Raw genomic sequence first — 22932 nt, forward strand, 5'->3', positions numbered from 1 at the left:
TGCCCTGTCTCCCGCACACAGCGTGGGTGCTGAGCACCTCCCTTCCCATAGAATGGCCCTCCAGTTAACTCCAAATCCCTCCCCTTGAGTGGGAAGTTCAAGCCCGTGAAAACACTTGGTGGCACCACTGCTAACAAATATGACTTGAGTCACCAGGAACCCCCAGCCTCTCTGCAAACTGAATTTCAAATTCCTGCCTACTGCTTATGTATCTCTTCACGGTAGCAAGGTACAAATCAGCAGGAACTTTTCGCATCCCTTCCCCAAAGGGTGTCTCTTGTGCTCTGTGGATCCTACCTGCAGAAGTGGTGTTGAGTCCAGCTGGAGCCTGTGATTTTTGGAAGACCTTGCAAGTTCCTGTTGCTGCAGCCTGGTTGCTGTCAGCTCCTCAAGGGAAGAGCTGAAATCAAGCGAGACCCTCAGAGAGCAGAGAGCCATCTCAATGGGGAGGGAAAATTATGGGTGTTCCCACCTTGCAGCTAACTTTCAGTTTCCAAAGCCCCCCTAAACAGAGCTGTAGCACCTGTGCTTGTGATTCAGCTTCAGTGGTAGTGTTAGGAGTGTGTCTTCCAAGCTGGAGTGGGAGAAGAACAGTCCTTTGAGCTGTTCCTGGGGAGCCTCTAGCCTCCCTGTACCATTATAAAACAAGCATTGAATGAAAGCTGCTGCATACTGTGGAAAAGAAATGAAGCTGTGACTCTTCTACTGCATGTCATAAAAGTCCCTCGAAAATTTATAGCTCCTCTGTGCCCTCAGGTAATTTTGCAGAAGTGGTAAAAAAATCCACTGCAAGGTATAACATTCCCTCCCTATGAGGAGTCTGCTATACCTGTGTAGCTTGTTTATTAATGCCCTGGATATGGAAATTATATCCTTAGGAGAGGGGAGGGATTCTGGCTAGCTGCAGGTGTGTTTTCTTGCCCAGTTTCTAATTTGGTGGCCCAGCCGCTGTGTTTTGGTTAGCATACCTTTGGCTGTACATGCTGCTGAGGCTCATCTCCATCACATGGGTCCGGAAAGTGAGGGACTGTTTCCAAATTGGTTCAGGGACTGAGCTGCCACCTGCCTCCCTCCCTCCCCACAAGTGCTGGTAAGGTTGCGAAAAGAGAGAGTTGCCTGTGTGGCACACAGAGGTTGCCTTAGCAAAGAGGTCAAGAAGAAGGGTGGAAAATAGTGTGTGTATTTGCATGGATGTTGGCTTTGGTGGATGCTCACAACTGTAAACTTATCTGGAGTCCTTGTGCCCAACATGAGATGGGGATAGCTGGTCTGGAGGGTTGCTGCGACTGTGCTGTGATCACAGAGCCTGTTTAACCTCTGCTGGCTGCATGGCAGGCATAGATGCGCTCGGTGTACTTGCCTGAGGAGCATACCTATGGGGTTTGTGTGCTTGTGTATGTGCCTTATGTTTACCTTTCTCCTCCTCCTCCCACGTGAAACTGGTTAAGTGCAGTGTGACACTGTGGCCTGCCAGCTTGGTGTAACACGCTTATTGCATGTTTTTAAGGAATGGTTGTGTGACAAATGTGGGTGGCTGTTTGCTGGGTGTACTTACCATGGAACACCTTCACTCTTGCAGAGTTTATGCCTGCAGTAAGTTTGGAGCATATAAGCAATCATGGACATGGCAGTTGTTCAGGACCGTGCACGTAGATGTTGTGCACGCTCAGTGTGTGAAGGGCACCTTAGGACAGACAAGTTTCTTTCTCTGTCCCTCCCTTGCTTTGACCTGTCAGCAAGGAGAGATAAACTCAGTCTCATGGCAGGGTTTATAGCTGAGTTTTCAGCTTGGTGTGCCTGAGCTTGAGAGTAGCATCTTTAAGGTACATCTGCTATCGTAAATTCACACACACACGCGGCCCCTGCATCAGATCATAAAAGTGGAGGAAGGAAATGGGGGAATTTGATAACTGAATGATAGGGCAAGCTGGTCCAACATTCATTCCTAAAGGCTGATTAGGTTTTAGGTGGGGTTAGTTGCTCTAAAATGAGCCCTTTGTACATTGTTGGAATCTGTGACCCAATCAGTGGGATGTAGCTGGAGGAGGTGGTGCTAATGAACACTGGTACAGCTGACAGTAACTCTGGCAGAGAGGAAGGCGGAGGGTGTACTGACTGGCACAAGAGATGTCTTCATGTCTTTAGGTCAGTGAAAGGTGCCTCAAGGGGCTGGTTCATGTTATCAGCCCTGACTATAGAAGCAGAAGAGTGTGGGTAGTTGTCCCCACCTGTTTTTCCCTACTGTCACCCATCAGTTCTGCACAAAAGGTCAGGCTGCATTGTACTTGGCACAAAATGCCACCATGTCATCAGGACACTACAACGAAGCATTACAGTGGAATCTGAAATTTGGGGAAGGTGGGTGGATGGAACAGTGCAATGCAAGGGGACGTGGAGGGGTGTCTGAGGAATGCCTGCTGTTCCCCACCTTGGATGTTCTTGGAAAGGCAGTGATATATCTGCAGTGCACGTGTGGACTGTGCTGTTGGGTCAGTGATGCAGGCTGGCCTTGAGGAACTGTGACAGAGCTGCATGGAGAGACCAAGCCCAGAATTGCGGGCAGCTCTGGGTCAGGTTTGGGGTGCTTTGGTAGAGAGGAGTGGGTTGCAAGGTGTCAGGGCTGTGCAGGTCGGGGCTGTGCCACTGTAGCAGTGCTGTGTGAGATGCCAGGACCAGCTGCTTGTGCCAGGGGCCAGGGCAGAGTTGCCCTGTTAGTGAGTTCCCCCTTGTCCTGGGGGATGAAAAGAGAGATGCCATTTGCTGGAGCAGTGGTGTAGGATGCAGAAGAGCACTCCGTGCCTGCATTTGTGTGAAATGAACTCTGAAGGAAAGGCAGAAACATGATTTCTTTACCTTCTTTTTCTGACTTCTTTGCATTCCTTGCAGTGCAGACCCTTTACTTCCCCCAAGCTCTTCCTGAAGCACAACAGGTACCTCCTGCTCTTCAAACCTCTGAACACCTGTAGCAGGGTGGGTGTATTTTTGTGCTCAGAAACTTGCCTGGTAGAGGGGATAGGTTAAAGTGAGTGCAGCACTGCACTTTGAGCTTTCATCAGGCAGGCTGAGGGAAGAAGCAGCATGAAGGGAACTGGCTGCCTTACAAACAGCAAGGGCTTATTCTAGAGCTGTGACTTAGGAAGTGTTTATTCCCTGCTTTAGGAGACCAAAAGTTACATGAGCTGCTTGCTGTGGGGTCCTTGGTCTCTCATACTGAGATAACGCCCCCCCCCCTCCTCCTCCCCCCCATCCCCCCCGGCTGAATAGGCAGCTGGATGAGCTCAGTTAAGATTCCCTGTTTCCCCAGCCAGGGGAGTGCACAGGTCTATGTCTAAACAGGCTTTTTCAAAAGGTTGGCCATGGCTGTGGGATATGACCAAACAGAGCTTTGCCAGCAGTCTTTTGCAGCCCATAATGCACAAGCTGTAAGCAGCAGGAGAGGTGAGGAGAGGTGAATGTGGCTGACTAGAGGAAGAAAGGCAGCGGGGACATTTCCTCATCTGTGTCTCATGTTTTATGACAGGGTTTTTCTCCAAGAACCTCGAAGCAACCCATTAAGCTGCTTTTAATTAGGCAAGCCCTTGGAGTAGAAAAGTTTCTTGTATTTCCCATACGGGGAAACTGAGGCATGGAGCAAGGCTGTGCCTTTCCCAGTGGTAAACACAAGGGCTCCTCAGGAGAGCAGCAACTGGGGTGCAATGCTTCCCCAACTTGCTTTGCTGTTGCCTGTCTTGGGAACCCTGGAGAACAGCTAGGTGTGTGTGTGCTGAGCTAGGGGTTACCGATAACTTTCAAGTCACTGCTTGGATCCTGCAGCCCTTTTCACTATAGATATCACCTCCTCCTTGATCTGCTTCCTAATCTATAATCTCAGTTCCCTGCTGTCTTTCCCTTGGAGCGTCGTTTTCCCCTCTGTGTGTAAATCCATACAGTTTGGGCTAGGGCTAGTGAGCAGAATCAAAGTCCGTGATCTCTTTAAGCTTTGGGGTAATTTTTATCTTAGGTTGTTGCTGCATGTGTCTTGCATGATAGCAAAGCTGCAGCAAGCAGATTTCAAGCATACCTGAAAGACTAATGCAAATCAGACCTGCTGCATAGCGGCTTCGCAACTGTGAAACCTTGTGACCTAAGCACAGGTATCTGCTGTGCTGACTTTATCTGTGTTAGGATCCCCTGTTTTGGCATGCAGATACTGGAACTGAGCAGAAAGGAGAGAGACAGCATGGCAAAGACGTGAAAGGGAGTCTCTCTCCTAGATGCTGAGCCCTTTAAGAAAGAAGGGGAAGGTAAGCTAGAGCCCTGAGATTTTAAGCTGGTTGTGCTGAAGCTGAAGAGAGGGCTACAGTAGTGCTTTTAGTTCCTCTTTCCTCTGGCACAAATGCCTCTAGCTGGATAGCAGGGAAAAAGAGGAGGATGGAGGCCTGTGCAGACTGAGAATGTTGGGCACGGACAGATCTTGGAGGCTGCAGCAGCCAGGAAAGGTAAGGTTTGGGAAGAAAGCCTGTGTAAGGGCTGAGAGTGGATTGTGCTTGCTGTGTGAGGAAGTCGCATTTTTGTGGAGGTTGTAGTGTGAGGGCTGGCTCTGAGGCAGAGCAAAGGGCAGGGTAAACAAGGAGAGCGGTGCCCTGGGGTGATCAGTGTGAGCTGCCCGCTGTTGCTTAATGACTCCATTTCCAAGGCAAACCTCGGTAGCCCTGATGTTCAGGGAGGCAATATCTCCCGAAAGCAGAGGAGGGGGGCAGAAAAACAGACCGTGATTCTCTCTGTTTTCAGCTCAACCTTCCCCATACATTGTGCTAGCAAAACTGTTCCTTCTTTACTGCCTCCAGGGTGTTTTTGGTTCCCTTTTCTCCTTCTCACCTGCCCCAGCAGTCCTGTCCTCCCCACCTTGCTCTGTGAGTGCTGGCCAGCTAACCCAATTGGTGGAGGCAAGACCAACCAAGCAGCCTTGCTTGAAAGGGACATAATTTTCTGCATTTTCTCCTGAGGCCGTGTGAGGCCTCTGGAGAAGAAGTGGATTAAAGGAATTGCTGTTTCCCCGTCAGCCCTGTGTCCCCAAATACCTCTTGTCATGCTGTTGTTCCGTGCAGGCCTGGCTGTGAGCAAGTGGCCATTGTGCTCTCGGATATTGGCACAGAGCCTCTGTGGCCTCAGAATCCCCATCTAGCAGCAACTTTTGGAGGAAAGGGTTGACCACACCTGCATTCAGCTTGGCCAGGGGGACGATGGGATTGCTTTTGCATAATTTAGCAGTCTCTTGAATTATTTATAGTGCAGTTGTGCTCTGGAACAGAGTCTTCTGCTTCCCGTGAGCGCCTGGGGGGGAGGGAAAGAGAGTTCGTCAGGCATCCAGAGTCTATCACTTAGCGATGAGGAAGTGCTGTGGGTTTTCTTTCTGCCATGTTTCTTCGCATGTGCCTCTGTGCAGCTGAACTGCCCTGAAAATCCCGTTCTGGTTTCTGCATCGCTCAGGTGTGTGATACTGCTGAGCATCTACATGGCTTGGGACTGTGCGAGATGTTCCTGAGTTCAAGAGCCTTGTCTGTGCAGCAAGACTGTTGAGCTGGAGACAATGAATCTTGTACTTGGATTTAGTCCCTCACTCAATTACTGTGCTGTGCTGTGGATCTGGGGCAGGGATCTTCAGGATTGTTCTCTGAAATATTCAGATGCTTGAAAGCATTTTTTTTCCTTTTGAAGGCCCATCTTGTCTTGCCAAAGTGTTTTTTAGATTTGGTATGCCATGGTCTGTTGAACTTTACAAGAGATCATCAGGACCTGAGCATTTGATAGATCAGGTGGTTGAGCAGCAAACTGTGCAGCTGCAATTCCCATCACTTCTCAGTGATTAAACCCTGAAGAGAAACCGATTGAGGACAGAGGGAGACTGGGGCAGTTTGTTAAGGCTCTTGCAGCAGCAGAGCATCATGAAGATGAGCTGGGTGGGCTGAGCACCCACCCCAGCTATGTATGAGCTTAATGCTCTTTGTCCCTCTGCCTCACTCTGGCAGGTTGCTGTACCATTCAGATGGGCTGTCCCACTCTTGCCCTGCTTGTCCTGTTGATTTCAACATGACCACAGCTCCCCTACCTGCACTGCACATCTTTCTTGTTCATTACTGATTTTCATGGTGTGCTTACACATCAGTTTTGTCTTTCTCCTTTCCTTCCTTTTTGACCTGTCTGTGGCAGCTGACTTCTCAGAAACACAGTTCAATATAAATGTTTGTGTTACTGAAGACCTGAAAGGGGAGGAAAAGGGCTGAGGGTGGAGAAGGAAAGAAACTTGGCCTGTAATCAAGTGATTGTGGCAGTAAACTGCTCTGTCTGCTGTACAGTTGAGCAGAAATACTCAGCTTCCCTGTTTTTAACTGCACAGTGTGTTTGTGGCTTCTGCATTTGGGGAAGAGCTGGCCAGGCAAACACTAGTTGTTCCTTGGACAAGCTGCCCTGTCCTGGTTCTCAGATTCTGCAGCATGAAACAAAGCCCATTCTTTCATCGAATGTTTCACCTCTTGTCGGGGACATTGGCAATTGGCTAAATGCAAAATTTCTCCTCATCCTTCTCAAGAAATAAGGCAATCTAAGGGAAGAATGTGAAGACAAATGGTCCCCAAATCTATGTAATGTCCAGGATGCCATGTGATTTCACTGATGAAGGCTAGCTTTCTCCTTCTTTCCCCTTAGACCTGCTCCCAGTTCTTTCCACTTGATTTAATCTGGAGATTGAGGTACTACTTTGCTTAGTGAAAGGGAATGTTTGTGCAGAAGTAGTAAACATATTGTTGAGACCCAGGCCTGCTGCACTGTCTGTAAACAAGATCCAGTCGTCTGTGGGAGGCAGAAGAGAGATTTATGTGACCCTGAGTTAAGTGCATTAGGAGGCTTTTGATTTCATTCTGGGAAACTGCCCCTTTCCGTGGTACCATATGCCTGTTACCGGCACAGAGCCGTTACTGCAGAATTGATTTGTGTGGATTTAATCCGAGGGGCTGTGATGCTGCAGTCAGAAGGATAGCATAAGCAGGGGATTGCCTCTGCAAGCCAGAGCCTGAGGTGCTCTGCAGAGCCCCTGAGCTCATGTCCTTTGTCCACCTCAGAGGCGGGAGTCTGGGCTGACTTACTCCTGCCCCAGGGCAAGATACTGAAAAGCTCTCTGCCTATCAGCACTTTCTTTACCAAAATAATAACAAAACGAAGTGGCAGCGGGGGATCCAGGCAGCACTGTGTTGAGGTCTTGCCTAAGTCTTGAAAGAGGAAATGAAGAACAAAGGCAGAAGAGACAAATAAATAAGGGTCTGTTCATGGTCCAAGAAAAATTCCCATAGGCTTGTGTAACATTCTCGGGAAGATGTGACACTCCCTGGGCTGGAGTTAGTTTTTGAGAAATGAAAGGAAAGAGGGGAAAAAGGCAAGAGAATTGAGTGGGAGAGGTTGGGGAAGGGGAGGAGAGAAGGAGGGAGAGACACCCTGGAGAAGCCTCTCAGCATGGCGTCAGGTTTCTCTGACTGTTCCTGGTGAAGAGGGGTTAATGCTCTTTGCATGGGATTGGCTGGTCACCAGACATTCAGAGAAGAGGGGGATTCGGGGGCTGCCAAGTGGGACCCCTGTGGCCTGAAAGGAGGGGAGGAGGGGAAGGAAGAGGCTGAGAATGCTCTTCCAAACAGTAATAGATCAGCTACTGTGGGAAAGTGAGCACACTGCCAAACCCCAAGTAGTTGGTGATGGATGGGGGAGGAAAGAGGGTGGGGATGGAGGGCCAGCTCTTCTCCATGGCCACTAGAATCTTGCTGCTATTCCATGGCCTCTATTTATTGTCTTCTAAGGTTTTGATCTGTCTTGGAGAGCTTTTATCCTGGAGATGCACAAAGAACTGCCACCCGCTTCAAAAATAGCTGGAGGCAACGTGGTTTCTGCCTGCGTGGGTCTGTGCACTTTACCCATCACCATGGCATCATGTGCTTCTTGCCTTCTTCCTCCTTCAGCTGCCTTGCTCTGGGCCCACAGAGCACCTGCCTCACCTTCCTCTGGTCTGTTCAACTTGCAATCTCCCTGTTGCTTGGGCTGTTACACAGTCCCCAGGGACTGTCCTTTCTTTTGCACAGGGTTTATGTGACATTCCCTGGTGTGTCTGCCACATGGTCTTCATTCATGAACCCTCAGCTCTGAACATAATCTGGACTGTTCACCTTGGAGCTATTCTCAGGATTTGTGACTTGTACTCCACTTGCTTGGCATGCATGGAGTGCCTGCCAGGATCTGCATTGAAAGCAGTTACCTGCTGCTGGTTCTTCTCCAGTTCCCTCCTTGAGATGTGCTCCTTCCCTGATGCTGCTGGGAGGAATTAGTGAGCTCATGGTGTTTGAATGGGGGCCTTGTTGGAGATCTAGTTAGATGAACAGTGTGTAAAGTTCTGTAATTTTGACTGTTTGAGGATGTATCTACTTGATACCACGGTTTTTATGAGAAGCAAACTGGTGAAATAATTTAGAAAGTTTATGCTGGTCAGCTGCTTCTTCCCATGCCTAGGCGTTTTCTTGAAGTTTATTTTTAACCCAGTTAGATCTGCTGCTGATTTGGCTGTAAAAGCAGACTTCCATATGATTGACGACTTGAATTCATATAACTGACAACTGAGGGATGGGTGAGTTGTGAAGGTGGTGAGTGAGGGGAGAGAACCTCTGAAAAAACATCCTGTGTTGCCACATGCCTCGCTTGTGGTCTGTGAAAGCATGATTTTCTTTTATCCTGGGACAACCTGGTTTTGTCCTGTCCATCTCTGCAAGGCACAAAGACTAGCTGGGAGGTCTCGCATACTTCTTTGATTACCCCATGGCCTGTCTGAGGACATAAGTTGCTTTTGTGTGCAGTTCTGTCCCTTTTTTCTTTCCTTTTCTTCATGATGGAGTATTCCTCCCTTGTGAGATACCACAATTAATAAGCAAAAAAATCTAGCCAACTTGGTTTTGCGCTGCTGTGATCGCTGTGCTCTGGAAGCAGGGAGCAGCAGCAATACTGTGTTTGGCTGGGAGAGGGGCCTCACATCCTTGGTGCATGTGTGCACTGCTGAGTGCAATCAGCAAAGCCTCAGCTCCCCCTCTGATGTCCTGAGAGACCCAACCATGGAGCCAAGTGGTGATGCAATCTCCAGGGCCATCACAGCAGACTTTGTGGAACCAGATGTTTTGAGGAGGCAGTAAGCAGGGTTGAGGAAGAGTCCTTCCAGGATATCAAGCATAAGTGAAGGAGAGAGGTGCTGCTTCTCCTTTAGCAGAAAGAGCACTTAGACTAGTGGTGCTAAGAAATGAAAACTGGCTTCTGAGAGTATATGAAGGATTAGAGTGTGCAGAGGCATCTCTGAAGCCATGAAAATTCCTATGGTGAGACTGGATTTAGCTGGAGAGAGGGGATTAGCTACAAGGGAGCCCAGTACAACTGAAGGATACTGAGGAGAATATTTGACAGATTCCAGTGGAGTTGGAAATCCAGCTTAGTTTTCCTTGGTATGCAGTACTGCACTCTTGTGATGTCCAAGTACTTCTTGGATAAAATTAAATTGGTGTCTTGTAGACCATTACTGGATTTCACTAGTGTTTTCTAGTCTTCTCTAAGAAGATCTTCTTTTAAACTGGGGGTTGGAGAATTATATAATTATGCTGCTATTAGTTTTATGGTAGCTACGGTAAGAACAGTCTGTTCGAGTGGAGGGTTTTATAATGGACTCTGAAGGTGTTCGGATGCTGGTCTATTCTGCTGATTTCTGGAAGATCAGTCTTGAGCCAAAGTCTTGTCAGTAAAGACCACTTTATCTCCAGGTCCTGTGTGTTCTGTGAGGAAGGTTAAGAGCTGCTTTGTCCCACAGCGTGCAGCTGCCTTGCTGAGACTGGAGATGTGGCATCTAAAATAACCAAATAACTAAATATCAGGACAAGACACTTGAGAGAACAGTTGAAACAATGAAAGCCCATGGAAAGTGTGGAGTTCAAAGGTACTGTGCTTCTAGAGTTGAAGAGGTGAGCAGCCACAGACTGGAGGCTTTGTGTTGCATCCATCTTAGTTTCTGTACGCAGCAGATGGTAGCAGCTGGTGTGGAGCACTTGGGTTTCCTAGAAGAATGTGTAGAAGAGACATCTGATTTGTTTGTTTTTTGACCATAGATGTTGCTGGTCTGTTGAGACCTAGCAAGGTCTTGTGGTTGACTTTTACATAATGTGTCTGCCTTCCCTGGGAAGGGGAAGGCAATGCCTTTGTTTGCGCTGTGTTATCAGCTTTCCCTGGCCAACTTCACCTTAGTCTTGTGTAGATGCACCCTTTAGCTGTCTTTTTTTTTTTTTTTCTTCTTCAATCGAGTTTTCTTCCTGGCTTGATGAGACCTACTAATGGTGTGTGGATGGCAGCTCTGGGAATTATGGTGGCACCCTGTTGAGTGGTCACTTTATATCTCTGCTCTCCTCTCTGTGGAAATGGAGGGAAAGTGCTCATGACAGAGCCTCACTCTGCCTTAGTTGCTAAGTAAGGTCAGGGTGTGTTGGATGGCTTGCTCCAGCTGTTTGGGCTGTCAGCAAGTCAGTGGCACCTTGTGGTCAGTTGCCTCAAAGCTGCAAAGGAAATACAGAGCACGAGGTATTGGTGTTTTGCATTAGTGCTGTGGGCAGCAGCTCTTGGTGAAGGTCACGGGAGAATGTTGTATCCCGTCCTTGAAACGTGAAGGGAAGCCGATATGGACCTGCTTACATTCAAACCACCTTGTGCTGTGACTCTGCCAGAACTTCTTGCTAACATCCTCATAGCTTGCTGTCCCTGAAAACACCATGGCATCCTTCACATGAGAGAAATGCTGAGCCCTAGCTACCTTCTGGTACATCTTGCTCCTCTACACTTTTTCTGCTGTCCAGCTTTGTATGATATCTTCTCTTCCTACCATTAAGCAAAGCACAGTCCTGCTGTCCCTGAGCTTGCTTTGGTCATAGACAAATACAAGTTTTATAGTTTCTCCTTCAGTGAGTGTTTGCAGAACAAAAGTAACTTGATATTTTAAGAGCGTTTAGAGTACTGTGGCTCTGATGCCTGTTGAGATTTCTGTTCCCTGGGGATGGCAGATAGTGCTTCAGAAATGCAGAGCCTATCCCATTTGTCTCTAGCTGGAGAGAGCTGGGCCCTTGCTATGGAGGATGGAAGTCATACTGGATTTTAATCTGCCATGTGAAAGCAATTCACATTTGTGAATTGAGAGCTTTGTGTTGAAGTGTCTGAGTGATGGGCAAATATGTTACTGCATGGGTGTTATGGGATAACTTTAGGCTGAGGAGATGAGCATTTTGGTATTGGGGAAAAACAGAAGCTTCTGCTCTGACTTGTTCTCCACAGGAACTTTTCTCCTGTAACTGCGGGAGAAGTCTAAGGAGTCTTGCATTCCATGCCCTAATGGGATGGAGTGTGGCATAGCATGCATCCTCAGCTTGTTAGTGGCCTCTTGCCAGTGTTCTCCAGAAGAGAGCATTAGGACTGGTGAACTGCCAGTACTTACCGATGCATATCTTTCTCTCTGGCTTCCTGAAAAATAAGTATATGATTTCAGGATGGTATAAATCAACCAGTCACTTGATATAATGGCAAAGTAAAATGCTAACAGGTGCCTGGGGATAACTCATGTGCGTACAACCTCTAGCTTTCCTCCTTCTCTGAAAACCCTTCACCTGCGTGGTAGACACAGAACTTTAAGCACGGAAATATCAAAGGGATCCCTTACAAAAAGAAGCTTTCAGCTTGTCTTGCCAGGACTGAGTGTTGCTGAGGCAGTTTGTGTTTCTTAAAGAGCTTTGTCTTAATAGAGCTGACTGTCCATACTCCTGGCTTTTTCTTCTACTGGAACATTAAAGCTTTTCTTATACTGCTGTTTTTAACCTGACAGCAACTTGATCACTCTCCTGGAGATCAAGTTGACTTTTTTCCCTCTCCCCGCTCGAAATCGTCTTACTGTTTTCCGTGTTCCTGGTAACTGATGGCTGCTTTGTGTCAGAGCAGCTGGGCTCCTTTATGACAAACTGAGATGTCTCTCTGACTGGTACCTCCTTTCTCATTTCCACCACATGTAAATGTTTTGGGGGGGGGGTGGGTAATAACAGTTTCTCTGCTGGCCTTTGTCTCTGACTAGCTACCACTCAGACACATCTTTCATTGCAAGGCTGATCAGAGGATATGGGAAGGGATACGTGACTGTTATTTAGTTTCTTGACTCATGAAAGGGTGCATGAGTGTTCTCCACTCCCTGGCAGAGGAATCCCTGGCATGTGAGAATGAAGGTGGTTCCCAGGGATGAGATTTTGAAGAGGACACACCTTGCTTCTTTGCTTCCCCCCCTTTTAGGAGGGGATAGGAAATATGTTCATCCTCCCACTCAAGCAGTGGAAATGGCCTCCTGGGACATGTCAGCGGTGGAACAGCAGAGGGTACTGCAGGGTCAGCTTGCTTTGACAGAGCTGCAAGGGCTGTGCACACCAGCCTGGCTCTCCCAGGCACAGGCGGCAATAGCAGGGGAGGCAGCACAGCTGTGCCCAGGGCTCATTGTGCCACTGGGTGAAGAGCTGCAGAGCTGTGTGCTGAGCCTGACAGATACTGATGTATGCAAATGTCAAGTGAGGAAAATATGGTTTGCTTCCTAAAACTGTGTGTCCTGCTATGTTGACACGGTGCACTACATCTCAGAAAGTGGAGCAGTTTGTTGAATGTCAAGAGTTATGGCTTTTTGTCTGGGAGTTTACAGTGGCACGCAGAGCATTACAGCCATCTGAGAAAATGATGTGCCTTATGCAATTCCTTCAGCGCCTGCCCTCAGTCCTGGGCTGGCCCAGAGGAGGCTGGCTGCCCTGCGTTTGTGCGTCCTGTAGGAACTGGAGCGAAACCAGCGTTACCTGGCAGCCATTGGGATTACCATATTGGAGCAGGTCAACCATTTATCTTGCCTAGGTTTCAGCAACCTGATGTCTGGAAGTAGTGCCTTGGAGAAGGCACAGGACACCTGGCTGGAGAAAGCTGTACTCATTTACCAGTGGCGGACACTTTCTCCTGACAGCCAGTCACGGCTAATTTAGTATTTTTGGCTTCTAGTGCCCTTCTCTTCCGCACTTCAACACACAGAGCAAAAGCTGGTGACATGCAAGGGAAAGGCGCTGAATACTCCTCTATCTTCCAAGTGATCTTGCTGCTTCTGTGAGACATTAGTAGAGACTTCAGGAAAAAAAATCCTGGACATGATGAGATGCTCTTGGGGTTTTCTGCAGCCCCTTTTTTTTCTCCCATGAAGCTTGACAGCAAACCCCAAGATGATTCTTTACGGTTTTTGACTGGAGAAATCCAGCCCCTTCATGGCTGGATCACCACAAAGGTGTGACCTCCCACCAGGTGGGCCATGACCAGGTGTGTGAGGTCAGGCTGTGGAGCTGTGGTGGGTGGGTGCAGGTGAGGCTCTGCCCTGGTGCAGCCCCCTGAGGAGAGCCACCATTTCCTCCCTACCCACCTGTCTGACAAGATGGTCTCCCGGGGGTGCACAGAGCCGGCACCCTGCCCTGCCACTGACCTGTGCTGTGTCGAAGTATATCAAACCCAGTACTAAACAGTAAACAGTAGAATTAAACTGTCTCTTTTTTCCTTGTTTATTTTTCTTTTCATTTTTAACTCTCCCATGGCTGTGCTGTAACTTTACCACCAGCTTCAGGCTTGCAGTCCTGTCAGAGCTTGACGTGGGACTCCTTGCCCTGCCACCTGAGTGCTGGGGACAATGTCAGTGGATGGTTGCTCTCACTAAAAACACAACTGCAAAGTGTCCAGAAATGCTTGTCGCTGAGCTGTGAGGTACAACTGTGGACAACCCCTCTACCAAAGTCTCTGTCAGAGCCATCTGTGGAGAGCCAGATGCCTTCCTTTGGGTGGTTCCTGTTTGTCTAAATGCTTTATGGCTTTTCATGTTAGTATTAAATTCCCCTCAGGTTAATCAGTAAACATGCTCTGTGTCTTATTTAATACCCTCTGAAACGGTGGGAGCAGGCTGGGTGCTTATTCCCTCTGCTCCCACAACCTGCCCATGTACCAGCCTTGAGGAGCCCTTGGGCAGGGGAGCAGCCTGTGGGGCTGGGTGTGTGGGGCAGCTCCCCTGTGGCTCCCAGAAGCAGGGACTACCTCCTATGAAGGCATTGCTGGCACCATTATGTGCCATGTGGAAGCTTTATAGGTGTGGTGCCTCTTGGGAACTTTGGCCCTAGAAAGGGAGACTGCTGGGGGCCGAGAGCCACCATAGGGAGGAGCATGTTGTGTGCATGGGGATCTCTGCCTCTCCCTGTCACTGCATGGAGGGTTTCGTGCTCCAGTGAGCAAAGGACAGCCTGTGGATTGCAAAGGGCTCTTGGATGGTCTTGCCATGCCTAGCTTCGCCCCAGCTTTCCTTTCCCTAAACAGCATATGGTGAGCACCTTTTCTCCTTTTTCCTTGGTGGAGCATTGTGTGAGATTAGATTTTTTTAATCTTATTTTTTTTATTTTTGTCCTTTTTCTGGATTGTAGTCTTCAATTGCTTCTCTGCCTGACAGCAGCTCTGCGTTCCTTGCCTGGGCTGGAGGTGGGGAGGTAGTGTAAGGAAGGATGAAGGCAATATTTTGTGGCGTTTGGAGGGAAGGATTCTGCACTGCTGGCTTCTTTCTGGCCTGACACAGATCCATCATGATGGCACAGTATTACCAGCAGAGACAGTGAGGTGTTTATTTTAGTCACCTTGAATCCAGATGCAAAAAACCCTCAGCATTTGGTGCACAGAAAATGAAAGGCAAAGGGCAACATTTGGAGATAAAGAGGACTTGAGAAGGATGGTAGAAGAGTTAATGTGAGAGGATCTTAAACTTTTATTTTTGTTTTCCAGTTCCCCATGTGAACTTGGGTAGCATTTCCTAGGAACAAGGGTGGTTTTTTTAGGGTGTGTGTTGAGCAAACACTGAGAAAATCTGGGGAGCGTAGGCTGCCTCTGGCAGTCTGACTTAATGGTCTCGGTCCTTTAGAACTGCTTCTCTTATACTGGTCATGTTTCAACCATGCCCCCCCCCCCCCCCCCCCCAAACTCTCACCCTTCCTCCTCTCTCTCTATTTTCCCCCAACCCTCTGGTGATGCACCGTCTGAGGAGGTCTACATTCATTTTGTTTCTGTCGTTGAATAGGGGACAAATCTGCCAAGTGCAGTGAGTTCACTGGATCATGAATTCCTGTTACTCTGGATTTCCTGTCTTTCTACCCCATTGCCAGTGCCTTTCTTGTCTCAGTGGATTTATGAGACTGTGACTGATCTAGCAGAGGTTCAACTTGGTGTAATATAGCTGAGGCAAAAGACCCACTGAAGATGGCAGGGGGTGGGGGGAGTAGTTCCTGGATTCAAGTGTCTGAAGATGCATGCTGAATTTGGACCAGCTTTCTGCCATTCCCAACCTGTTTTTCTAACGATGGTAAACTTTTTGCACTTCAGTAACTATTGAATGTGACTTTCCTTTTCATGGCTCTTCCACAGGATGAAGATGAGACGCCATAAGCTCTTTCTGACTCTCTGCATGGCTGGTCTCTGCCTCATCTCCTTCTTGCACTTCCTCAAGGCCCTTTCCTATGTCACCTTCCCCAGGGAGCTGGCTTCGCTTAGTCCCAATCTCGTCTCCAGCTTCTTCTGGAACAATGCCCCTGTCACACCTCAGGTCAGCCCTGAGCCAGGGGGTGCAGAGTTCCTCCGCACACCCTTGTACTCTCACTCCCCCTTGCTCCAGCCCCTGCCTCCCAGCAGAGCCAGCGAAGAGCTGCACAAAGTTGAGTTCGTGCTGCCAGAAGACACAACAGAATACTTTGTCCGTACCAAAGCTGGTGGCATTTGCTTTAAACCAGGCACCAAGGTGTTGGAGAAACCACCCATGGGAGGTCGGCTGGAGGAGCGAGCGGATGGCGCGGCCTCGGGGCGGCCGGTTCGCAAGCCCCTGAGCGCCAGCGGAGCCAAGCGGCGCAAGTGGGTGGAGTGTGTGTGCTTGCCGGGCTGGCATGGCCCCAGCTGCGGCGTCCCCACTGTGGTCCAGTACTCCAACCTGCCCACCAAGGACCGCCTCGTGCCTCGGGAGATCCCCCGGCGGGTCATCAACGCTATCAACGTCAACCACGAGTTTGACCTGCTGGACGTCCGCTTCCACGAGCTGGGAGACGTGGTGGATGCTTTCGTGGTGTGTGAGTCAAACTTCACAGCCTATGGAGAGCCACGGCCCCTCAAGTTCCGCGAGATGCTCCTCAACGGCTCCTTTGACTACATCCGCCACAAGGTGCTCTATGTCTTTCTGGACCACTTTCCCCCCGGCGGCCGCCAGGATGGCTGGATTGCTGACGACTACCTACGTACCTTTCTCACCCGGGATGGCGTCTCTCGCCTCCACAACCTGCGCCCAGATGACGTCTTCATCATTGATGATGCTGATGAGATCCCGGCCCGTGATGGCGTGCTCTTCCTCAAGCTCTACGATGGCTGGACAGAGCCCTTCGCCTTTCACATGCGCAAGTCACTCTATGGCTTCTTCTGGAAGCAGCCAGGCACCTTGGAGGTGGTCTCAGGCTGCACCATGGGGATGCTCCAGGCTGTCTATGCTACTGACGGGATACGATTGCGACGCCGTGAGTACTACACCATGCCTGGTTTTCGGCAGTATGAGAACAGCACAGGACATATCCTGGTGCAGTGGTCGCTGGGCAGCCCCCTCCACTTTGCTGGCTGGCACTGCTCCTGGTGTTTCACCCCTGAGGGGATCTACTTCAAACTGGTGTCAGCCCAGAATGGGGACTTCCCCCGCTGGGGTGACTATGAGGATAAACGAGACCTCAATTATATCCGGGAGCTGATCCGGACTGGTGGCTGGTTTGATGGTACTACGCAGGAGTATCCCCCTGCTGACCCCAAGGAGCAGATGTACGCTCCCAAGTACCTGCTGAAGAACTACCAGCGGTTCCGCTACTTGTTGGAGAACCCCTACCAAAAAGCAGAGGGTGCTGGGTGAGGCCACGAGGCTCAGGCTCGTGTGGGAATTCAGAACTTCACAATAAAGGGAAAGAGTCAGGCGTTTTCGTCTGTTCCTTTTCTTTCTTTTGTTTCCTTTGTTTACGGGCAGAGTGTGCCATTTCTCTGGGGTCTCTGCCCTCCCTCCCTCCTTCTTCTTTTTCCCTTCATCCCAGGGTGATGCCTGGGAACCTGAATTCCTCAGTCACATGGGCAGGAGGAGGAGAGATGTTGGGGACCTACTCTGATAGTAGCATAAAGACTTTATTGCATCCTCCAAACCTCTCCTGCTGCCTGGAGAGAATCTCTGCAGCCAGCTGGTAGATTTTCCTCCGGGAGAGGCTGGGAGGGTACTTTGGGGAGAGTGGGCAACTGTTCCCATCCACCCTCATCCTTCATGGATTGGAGCAAGCACAGATGCAAGCCTGGGCTATTCAGTGAGTGTGTGAGTCAGCAGACACAAACCGATGCAAGTGGCCATGTCTGATGTGTGTCACTAGCATTTTTTGGATGAGTGAATGTGCAGAAACGTCTCAGAATGCTTTCTTGTTTTGTTTTGTTGTATACCTCTATATTCAGAGAGTATTTTGGGGAAGGGGAATCCTTTGCTTCTAAGGTGTCCTCCCCAAAATGCATCCCCCTCTACAGGTTTAATGCATCTGGGCTGTATGTTGCCCCAATGCTCTACCAATCCTGGAGCAGGCAGATGGGAAGCAGAGGAGAAAGCCAGCTTTTGTTGTTTGCTTTTTTCCACTCATTTTCTGCCCCTGCCCCCATAACACTGAACTGGCTTGTCCCACAGAAGCCAAAGTGTTTTCCCCTGCAGTATGTGCTTCTGTTGGGGCTGGGGTAAGCTGCAGGGCGCTCAACCAGATGGTGAGAGTGTGTGTTTGCAAGTGCATGGTTTCCTATGTGCATGAGTGCTAACATGCATGGGTTTGATGTGCACGTGGGCGTTCGTTACCAGTACTGGGGGGGAAGGGGGCACAGTTGGGCTTGGCTGTGTGTGCTTTCAGGAAATAGTGGGATCCAGAAGCTGCGAACTCAGTCTTGGCATGGATGACTTCTTGAGGAAGTCATACAAGAGGACCAGGGATAGCATTGGCTCTGCATAGCAGTGCTATACAAGTCGGACTGTTGCATGCCTCTCTGACTGCCTCTGCAATCCCACAGGCAGTGCCTGCTGCAGAGTTGCTGCTTACACATGCTGGCTATTCCTTCTTACCATGAGGTAGTAAAAGGGAGAAGATGAAGGGCAAACTTCTGAGTTTGTTGTGGGGGAAGCAGAGCTGGTCAAGGCACGGGATCCACCTGTCTGCTCTTAGGGTGTGAGTGAGCTCATGAAGAAACAGGACATGGGCAGATTCTCATGGGGCCAAGAGACTGTTTTGGGACTACTATGCAATCCAGAGAGTGTGTGCAGCCCACATCTCCAGCCTGGACCATGCAGAGGGGAGGGGATCTAGGAGGACGCTAGTTGCAGCTGTCTGGGCTGGTGTCTGCTCAGTTTGCCAGGGATGGGTAGTGAGGATCTGGCATGTTGTATTGGATTGATTCAGTTCATTGAAGAGGCAGATTCATGTCTCCACCCTTCCTTAGCAGATGGCTTGACAGGGTGCCCAGACCCTGGGCTGTAGCAGGTAGAGGGTGAAAAACATGATGAACTTGCTCTCTTAGCCTTGCAGTGGAAAGACTGACTCATGTTCCAAGCAGAGATCATAGGGAGGAGGAGAAAGAGGAAAACGTTGGCATAAAGAAGTGTGACCCTTCTGGCCAGCTGTTCTAAAGCAGGGGGGTTTCCTTTGCCCTTAGCTCCACCAGGGCTCTGTGTTCTTGTGTTGTCCAGCATGTGCCACCCTTGTGCTTCATTCCTATCCACAACTCTCTTTTTCCCTCCTAATCCCTCTCTAGAGAAGGGGAAAATGTCAGCAAAAGTAACTTGGTTGCCTAATAAGGCTGAGACTGGAACAGAGTGAAGATGAACGTCTTTTTCTGATCAAATTGAGATGCAGTTCATCTTAGCCCCTTTCATGTCTTGTGTGCCATAATGCCTGCTTATAAGAACTGAAGGAACCTCTTTTCTTGTTATTGGGGGTTTTTTGTCTTTTTAAATCACTGTTCTCACTTTTGTTGTGCCTTCCCCTCAGGCAGAAAGCCCCCTTGGGAACTGGGTGGAGTGAGAAGCTTTGCTAGGCAGAATGCTCTTCCCCCACAGTGAAGTTATGGCTCTTCTAAGTCCAGACTTGTTGATGCAGCAGGAGGGACTCTTGTCATGGTCACGAGGTCCTGGTGCCAAGCGACTGTGTGGAGGTCTTGGGTGCAGAAAGATTATAGAGAAATGGGGACCCAGCTGAGAAAGGGGGAGCCTGTGTTGAGCAAGATGAAAGCTGTACCACTGAGGCTGTAGCACAAGGGGAATGTGCTTTCCCTGGGGACAGCAGGAGGAGAGCAGGTGTGTTAGCTCATAGGATTCAGCAGCTGAAAAGTATAGCAGGAAGAAGCTATTTCTCATTTTTACTCATAGGAGGGAGCCGGAGATCTGCTCTTGGACCTTTGGCATTGCCTTGTCTTAATGATTGTAATACAAGGCCAATGCCAGGCTTTGCTGGAGACAGAAGAGAAAGACAAGTCAGTCTTTGCATGGGTGCTTTGGCATCACTGGAGCCCTGTGAAGCAGGGGCTGAAGTGCCTGTGTGCTGGGACTGCACCTCATTATCTTCCACAGTGGGAGCAGCTTCTCATCTAATACCAGCCCTTCTCATGCATGGCCGTCCTCAGGGATTTTTAGTGCACTGCAAGTCATGTTTTCAGTGTTGAGGTATGGCCCTTGTCTCTTGGGAGTTTCAGATAAGTCTACAGCTGCAGTATCTGCAACTCCTGTTCCTGAAGTACAGCCTGTTGTCTTCTCCATTATTTGCTCCATCATTCTCCTCTTCTTCCTCTGATTTGTTTTTCCCTTTTGCCCCCTTAGGCTGGAGGAGAAGGTCCTACTGGAATAGCAATGCTCAGGTTCTTCTGTAGGACTCTGGCCCTGTCTGCCTTCTGGACTTACTCACTTCCTTACTCTAAGGAAATTAAATTTAAACCAGACTTCTGTTGTGGTGGAAGGAAGGGGCTTTACAGATGAAATGCATTTTTTTTTGTTTCTCTTTCTCAAGAATTGTTTAAACATTTTTTTGATATAAGGCCAAACTAGTCAGTGTTTCTGTCTAATTTGTCTGGCTAGCCCTGTGTTTATTATCCTTAGGGAGCTAGAATGCTTGTCATTAAAAATCTTCCTTTTTGTCCCTGGAGGAACAGACACCAGCAAGCTGACTTTTGCACAGTAATTTTCCAAGGTAGTGGCTTGCCCTCTGTTCAGCCTTGCCTGTACTGCTGTGCTAGGACCTCTGCAACCAGTGCATGGAGGGGACAGCCACCCCCCAGACAACCACCACAAGAGGGAACCCAAAAGCTTGTGGGTGTATGAGGTGGGAGAAAGGCAAAGCAAGAGGCAGGTTTCTGTTAGATTGTTTCGCAGTGCTGAACTCTGAGGTGAGTATTGAGACTCCGTCATCTTATCTGAACCAGGTACTGAGGCTTGAGAAGGACCAATAACCCTGTCCTGCCGCTGGGCTGGAGCTGGGATAAAATTACCAGAGCCTGAGGTCTGTGGGTTGTTGCAGCCATAAACAGTGAAACCTGCTGTCTCTCTGGGAGCAAACTCTCTGGTGGAAGGAGGGAATGCATCACCTGCAGCCCTCTTCAGCCTTGTGCTTTTTCTTTCCCAAGATGTTTCTACCTTCAAATTGGTGCAAAGGAAGGCCAGGTAGTAGGTGAAGTAGTGAGTGGCACACCCAAGCCTTGCATTTCTTTCTGCCTGCCTAAATTCTGTTGTCTGTCTTAGTGCTTCCCACCTAAAAAAGGAATTGTGTGCCCATGCATGGCTTTAGTCGGAGAACCCATCTTCCTCCTCTGCCCTGAGTGAAGGGAAGGACATGGGCTTTGGTGGACCTGCAGCAGCTGAGTTTGCTAAAGCAGGGGGAGTAGGGCAGGTTAGACATCTTTGCCCCTTTGTGTGTAATGCCATGCCTAAGTGACAGACAGAAAAGAAAGGGTGATTTTGTGCCTGTGTGGTTGGTATGAAGGGTGACACGCTCAAGCCCACTCTTGCTGTTGCTTTCTCTGATCCCTGTGTCCTGCTAAGGTGTTTGCTGTTGTGCTGCTCAGGCCAGCCTGTTCTTTGTGTCTCTGTGACAGGTAAACAAGGAAACTTTGTGTCCTCCAGGTAATGTGAGTTGTGATGGAGGGAGGGTATTCATTCCCCTCCGCTCACCTTGGTGTGTCCTTGTGGGCTGTTAGTGTCTCTTCCCCTCTTCAGTATCCCCCAGGCTCTCTCCCTGTCTCCCAGCTTCTGCCAGCAATCTCCATGGCTGCTATGCCTCTGCACTGTGAAGACACATGTCCAGGGTCACTCCTGGTGCGATTAGTGAACACTGGTGGTGAAGAGGAAGGGATGACTCGTCCTGGCTTCATTGGCGAGAAAGGAGGGAAATGAGTGGGAAAATGGATCCTGTATACCTCCATTACTGTGTTCTCCCTACCCTCCCCAAACCCCTCCTTTCTGATATCTGAGACATTGGACAAACTCACGCTATGGAAAGAGAAGGAAGAGAAGGGGAGCTGGAGAGTCAGGGGGTAACAGGAAGGGCTCAGATCCAGTACCAAGAAAGAGCCATTTCTAATGCAATACACTGTAATTTTAAAGCTTTGGGGACTATATATATTGAAATAAGAAGGGATCTGAAATACTCTGAGACTCTAAGAATTTGAACCACTGGTTTTTCCTTCCTGTGAGGATGATGATGCAGTATCGTCCTGAAGGTGGTCCAGCAGCACTTCTGAGCCTGGGATCGACCTGGACCTACTGGTGGTGTTGCCCCTGGAGTGGCTCCAGAACACCCTGCTTTGGAAAAAGAATGTGTGGACTTGCCAAAAAAAAACAAAAAGAAAAGAAAAAATAAGAGCATCTGCAAATCTCCTTTCCACTCTGTAATTTATAAACAGCAAGTAATAATGAACTTTTTGTAAGGATAAATCAAATGTACATTCTGAAATCATTTTCTCTGTAAATGGTTGGATTTCATTTCACCCTTAAAGGGATGCTTAAAAGGAGGAGATAATAATAAAAATTAAAAAATTTACAAAGTATGAAAGGATGTGTGTGACACCTTTTATTTCTGATTGCCTTGTGGAGGGGCTGCTGGAAAATGGAGTGAGGGAGCCTCCCAATCTTGGTGGAACACTGTTCCCAAGAAGGGAGATTGAGGGGCAGCCCAGCTAGTTTGGGGACTGATTGCTGATTTTGTGGGCCCAGGTCAGACCTAATCTGTATGTTAAGTGAATATAAACATGTAAAAGCATAAGAGTGGGGAACAATGGCTGCTAAGTGGCTCTCAGAAGAGCTGGTGGATGGGAGAACCAACGTCACCTGCTCATGAAATGGTATTTTGACACCATCTTTGCTCCCTTGGATACGTCCCTTTTTCCAAGTAAAGCACTGGAAATCCTGAAGCCCCAAATTAAACCTCTCCATTGCAGAAATGCCTCTCTGGCACATGACCTCCTTGTTTTAGTTTATTTTTAAACCTGTCTAACATAGTTTTGGCTGTTCCCATTACTTGGTATCAAAGCCTGATCCTGCTCTAAATCCTTCTAAACATCCAGCCTCTAAAGTGTCTTTGGTAAGGGCCTTTTGTAAGCTCATGTGCCATCTACTGCCATTTCATTTCTTACCTTTTAAGTGTCTTAGACTTCAAGTTCTAAGATAGTGACTGTAAACATCATAGGTTAGTTTCCTCATAAACATTAGCTCCAGTGCATTCCCCTCTTCTTTCTGCCTTC

At 48.8% G+C, this 22932-nt stretch overlaps 1 protein-coding gene across 2 annotated transcripts; it reads left to right on the forward strand.

Moving 5' to 3' along the window:
• The first annotated feature begins 4458 nt into the window (after nt 1–4458).
• On the forward strand, nt 4459–22247 carry MGAT3 (mannosyl (beta-1,4-)-glycoprotein beta-1,4-N-acetylglucosaminyltransferase). Of its 2 annotated transcripts, none has more exons than XM_027661737.1 (2): nt 4459–4478; nt 15541–22247. In XM_027661737.1, the coding sequence occupies exon 2, from the start codon at nt 15542–15544 to the stop codon at nt 17048–17050; it is 1509 nt and encodes a 502-aa protein (XP_027517538.1). In that variant the 5' UTR covers nt 4459–4478; nt 15541; the 3' UTR covers nt 17051–22247. The 2 variants fall into 2 exon arrangements, with proteins under 2 accessions (XP_027517538.1, XP_027517531.1); XM_027661730.1 differs by lacking the exon at nt 4459–4478 and adding an exon at nt 14295–14454.
• The last annotated feature ends 685 nt before the right edge of the window (nt 22248–22932 follow it).

The sequence above is a fragment of the Corapipo altera genome, unplaced genomic scaffold (assembly GCF_003945725.1).
Source record: "Corapipo altera isolate COAL_440 unplaced genomic scaffold, ASM394572v1 1, whole genome shotgun sequence".
Classification (NCBI taxonomy): Eukaryota; Metazoa; Chordata; class Aves; order Passeriformes; family Pipridae; genus Corapipo; species Corapipo altera.